We start from the raw sequence: 5,546 nt of genomic DNA on the forward strand, positions 1-5,546 counted from the left end.
TAATATTTCTGTGATCATAAATATCAGTTTAATCGGTTCAATTTCTAAAAGTACCTGACATAATCTAATATGGATCCCTTACCTTATCTCAAGAGAAGTGCCTACACAAGGAGCAATGCAGACAAGGAGCAATGCAGAAGCCTCGTCAACCAAAGCAAGGTGTACAGACTATGATGTTTTGAATATAACCAGCATTTTGGTTCCTCGGAATGATTGGGGAAAGAAATAATTTTGGGTTATTTGGTATCTCTGAAAATTAAAAATTGAAAACAAAAATAAAAAATTGAAAACTTGACAACTTGGTTAGTTAATATTTTTAAAATCAAAATAAACTAAAATTTGGATTAAATAATTATTTATTTTTCTTTGAATAAAATAATAATTAAAAAATGTAATTAAAAAAATAAAAGTACAACATAATAGAGATAGAAATTATGAATATTATTTTACTTAATTATTGTATTTCAAAATTCATCTTAATTTTTATTATTCATGAAAATTGAAAAATGATAAAAATATTTTGTAAGTAGCTTTTATTATTTATTTTTTTAAGCACTTTTTTATTTTAATTTTTTTAAAAAAAATTCATGTTATCATTTTAGAATAACATGTGGCCATCTTATTTATTATATAGATCGTGATGATTTGACATTCACTAGCGCCACCCATACATTGATATTACTTTATCACATCACATACATTTTGCCATTATCATATATATATATATATATATATATATATATATATATATATATGTAAGTGCCTTTTATTATATTTTATTTTCCATAATTTGACACGTATGTGCATTGTTACTGTTCTGTGAGAGCCATGCGTGCATAAAGCTCAGCAACTCCACGCTTATCCTCAATCGTCATAGTCGACACACATCCTTTCCATGTGGAAGTGCTAAAGGAGCCAGATTGATGTACTTTCATAAAAATTAAAGGCCATATGGCTTCATTGTCATAGTGGCCAGCTTCATTAATCTCAGTATATACCTGCAGGCACGCAAGAGCGATCCAAATTGAATTGATTAGGTACTTTCAAAACACGTACTCAGTGCTATAACTTCGTCATAATTATACAATTTAATGTATATGTATACATGTATGTAATCAATTTTAGGAGTTGAACTTGATAAAAATGTTTAGCGTGATTAAAAGGTGACTCAATTGATTATTAAACTAAAGACTGGACACTTGGTTTTGATCAAATAATTTTGAGACTATCACTTTTTAATTAAGAAAATAATTTTAGTATTTAAGTAGAAAAGGGTAGAGGAGCATACCCATCCTTTATCTTAGAAAATAAGTGAGGTGCCTAATTAGTCTCAAACCACACACACACACACCTTGTTGCTTGGTTGGTTACACCATGACAGCATCCAATCACATCGATGTCCCCGCTTATTTCGTCCACGATACACAACACCAATTCCTCTGGTAGATATGTGCACAAACACAAGTGTCTCCCCAGGGGCGATGTCTCTGGCAGGGGGAGGCACAGGGGGAACATCCAAAACGCGGCTTCTAAAAAAATGTCGTCTGCCTGTTGTCTCATTGTGGAATCTGCACACTGTGAAGTCTGCATCATCCTTACTTAAAACCTTTACCAACTTCTCCACATATTCCTTGAGGGAAGTGTCATCCTTTTCAGTACTAATGCTTTTCTTATAAGGAGTCACCCTTGCTCCTTCTTTCAAATATGAATTGGTGGCAATGTTTGGAAACACTTTGGTATAGCACTCTACAGCCATTACAACTGAACTTAACTAGCAACCTCACTCTATGTATGTGTGTGTTTATAATGAAAATCATACAACTTATGCACACATATATATATAGCATGCAATTAATAAAGATCTGGAGAGGAGGGGAGAGAGTTTAATCGGGAGTTTTTTTTTTTTTTTTCCTGAAAAGGATGTGAAATTTAATTAGGAAAAAATTAATTAGCATAATGCATATAGGAGGGAATGGGAGTGGGAATTGGAAAAAGGGGAATTGATTCTTTGCTTATCTATGGGAGATAGTGACATGACGTGTGCACAATTGATATGTGCATGCATGGATAAGGAAAGATGAAGGTAAAATGAATATATTATTGTAGTAAAGCAAGAATATTTGAAAAAGGAAAAAGAATATTTGAATAATGGGGGTGGATAGATGGGGAAATATATTCCATCACCTATCTAGCTATTTGATTTAAGTCGATGAAACAATAATATAAAATAATATATATATATATATATATATATAAACAAAATAAAATATATAAATTAAAACAAGTTGGGAAAAAGAAGCCTATGAGTCACAACAGAACTAATGTCCTAAAGTTTATCTAGAGTCCCTATTTTTTAAAAATAAGACCGAACATTCTTAAAAGAAACAAGCTTCTATTATAAATATATAATTAAATTATTTAATGAACAAAAATATTTGAAAAAATACAAAAAACTCTCGTTGTAATCTAGCCCAAAATTAACAATTCATTCTACAGTTTTATTATGATCATTAGCCTCTTGTGATTTTTAAAATAGTGAAAAGTTATAATATTGTTAGCTCATGTTTACTCAAATGTCTTAAAAAATTAAAATTACTCATATAATTAATCAATATAAGTAATATATGAGAGCTGTAGAGATTTTCCAATCACATGGGTGGAGGGGTTAGGAGCAGATCCAAGGGCATCTATTCCCCTACCAAAAGAGATTTTAGGTGAATCAAGGGGAAGATTCTCGAATAGCAAAGAGAGTTGGTGGTGGGATAAAAATGTACAAAAAATCATAAGGACAAAAAAATTTGGCATAAAACGTGACAAAAATGTAGAAATAGAGATAACTTTGAAAAATATAAGGAAGTAAGAAAAGATACAAAAAAGGTCGTTAGTGAAGTTAAATATAGATCATTTAATTGTTTGTATGATAGATTAGATACAAAAGATGGGGAAAGAGTTATATTTAAACTTGCTAAAGCTAGAGAAAGGAAGAGAAAGGACTTAGGAAATGTAAAATGTATAAAAAGTAAGGATGATATTGTCTTGGTTAGGGACAAAGATATTAAAGAAAGAAAGCGAAATTTCTTTAGTAAGTTGTTTAATGAAAACCAAATAGAAGACTTAAATTTAGAATTGTCAAATGAGAAAAAGACTAAAAATATAAGCTTTATTCGCAAAATTAGAGTTAACGAAGTCAAGTTTGCACTAACAAGGATGAAAAATGGGAAAGTTATGGGACCAGATAACATCCCAATTGAAGTTTGGAAATGCTTGGGTGGTAACGAAATTATATGGTTAACTAATTTATTTAATATAATTGTAAAAACTAAGAAAATGTCAGATGAATGGAGGAAAAACACTTTAATACCTATATACAAATATAAATGAGATATTCAAAATTGTAATAATTATCGTGGAATTAAACTTATAAGTCATACGATGAAACTATGAGAAATGGTAGTTGAACAAAGATTAAGGTTAGAAATGAAGATCTCAGAAAATCAATTTAGTTTTATGTCTGGGAGATCTACCACAGAAACTATTTATCTTTTAAGAAGATTAATGGAAAAGTTTAGGGAAAAGAAAAGGGACTTGTATATGATATTTATTGACCTTGAGAAAGCATATGATAGGATACATTGGGAAGTTCTATGGTGGGTTTTAGAAAAAAAAGGGTGTATGTTGTAGGTATACTGATGTCATTAAGGATATGTACGATGAGGTAATGACTAGTGTAAAGACTATAGATGGAGAAACTAGAGAATTTCCAATTACCATAGGTGTACATCAAAGATCTGATTTGAGTCCTTATCTTTTTGTTTCAGTGATGGACCAATTGACTTAGAGTATTCAAAAGGAGGTTCCATGGTGTATGTTGTTTGCAGATGATATTGTATTAATTGACGAAACTAGGGACGGAGTAGAGGCTGCATTAGAATTATGGAGAGAAGCTTTGGAATCTAGAAGCTTTAGGATAAGTAGAAATAAAACAGAATATATGAAATTTAATTTTAGTAATAATAGGAGGAATATTGGAGACAAAATTAAATTTGATGATGAAGAAATAAATAGCACTTGTAGATTTCGACATCTTGGATCTATCATGCAAGCTGAAGGAGAAATTGAAGATGATGTAATGCATAGAGTTAAAGCAGGTTAGGTAAAATGGAAAAGTGCTTCAAGTGTGCTATGTGATTGTAGAATACCCTTAAAGTTGAAAGGGAAGTTTTATAGGACAACTATAAGACCAACTATGTTATATGGATCGGAATGTTAGGCGACAAAGAAACATAATATCCAAAAAGTAAAAGTTGCCGAGATGAGAATGCTTAAATGGATTAGTGGTATCACATTGAAAGATAAATTAAGGAATGAACATATTCGTGGTAAGTTAGGTGTAGCTCCTATAGAAGATAAGATAAGGGAATAACGACTCGGATGGTATGGGCATTTGCAATGTAGGCCTTATAGTGCACCTATGAGGAAGAGTGACTTAGTTACTGTGGGGGGTAGTAGAAGGGGTAGGGGTAGACCTAAAATTACTTGGGAGAAGATAGTGAGTAAGGATTTAATATCCTTGAATCTATCAAAAGAAATGGTCCATGATCACATAAATTGGCAGAAAATGATTTATATAGTCGACCCCACTTAGTAGGACTAAGGTTTGATTTCATTGTTGTTGTTATTGTTGTTATATTTTAACTAATTTTTATTAAATTATTGTTCTATCAATATTTTAGGTTTATTAGATAACTATTAATGAGATTAGACACTGAAATAAATATCTCAAATATTCTCTTTGTCTAATTTAACTCAACGTTACTACGTTTCCTTTTTCTACTGTTTGGTGTTTTCCCAAATTTCACATTTTTATCAACTTCAATTGTTCTAAAATCTTTTCCCCACTTAATCATTTTGGTTGCAACCTTCATTCATATTTTTCATAAAAACTTTTATTATAACGAGTTCTCTAAGAATGTCCACGTGGTAAAAAATGACAATGACAAATAAAGCATAACTTCTATCTATGTTTCAAAGATAAGGACACGACATCCTTATTATACACTGGGCATGCAAAAAATCCTTTTATGCTCCACCCAAACAAATTATCACAAGTAGGAAAATCATTAATTGTCCATAAAACTGCAGCATGGAATCGAAATATTTTCCTAGTTTCCACATCATATGTTTCCATTTCTTTTTCCCATAGCAGCTCTTTTAACTCATCAATCAACAACCATGGGTAAACATTAATCTCATTACCAAGTGCCCTCAGTCTAGGAATAAGCGAAGACATCTAAATGAATGGTTCTTTCATACATCTCCAAGGCAGTAAGTTGTATGACATCATTATAACTGGTCACATGCTATATATGTTGTTCATGTTACTAAAAGGATTGAAACAATCTAAAGTAAGACCAACTTTGATGTTGCGAGGATCCGAAGAAAACCATAGGTGCATTTTTGCAAACTTGCCCTAAGCTTGCAAGTCCACTGGATCAATGGACAATATCACAAATTTTTTTGGGGAAACTTTTTACTTGCTTTTTGAT

General features: G+C 31.2%; 1 protein-coding gene across 1 annotated transcript; it reads right to left on the bottom strand.

Moving 5' to 3' along the window:
• Positions 1-588: 588 nt before the first annotated feature.
• On the bottom strand, positions 589-1,808 carry LOC131160566 (23 kDa jasmonate-induced protein-like). Its single transcript, XM_058116378.1, has 2 exons — positions 1,352-1,808; positions 589-998 (listed from the first exon to the last, which is right to left on the bottom strand). The coding sequence occupies exons 1-2, from the start codon at positions 1,754-1,756 to the stop codon at positions 810-812; spliced, it is 594 nt and encodes a 197-aa protein (XP_057972361.1). The 5' UTR covers positions 1,757-1,808; the 3' UTR covers positions 589-809.
• Between the last annotated feature and the right edge of the window lie 3,738 nt (positions 1,809-5,546).

This window comes from Malania oleifera, chromosome 7 (genome assembly GCF_029873635.1).
Source record: "Malania oleifera isolate guangnan ecotype guangnan chromosome 7, ASM2987363v1, whole genome shotgun sequence".
In the NCBI taxonomy this organism is placed as follows: domain Eukaryota; kingdom Viridiplantae; phylum Streptophyta; class Magnoliopsida; order Santalales; family Ximeniaceae; genus Malania; species Malania oleifera.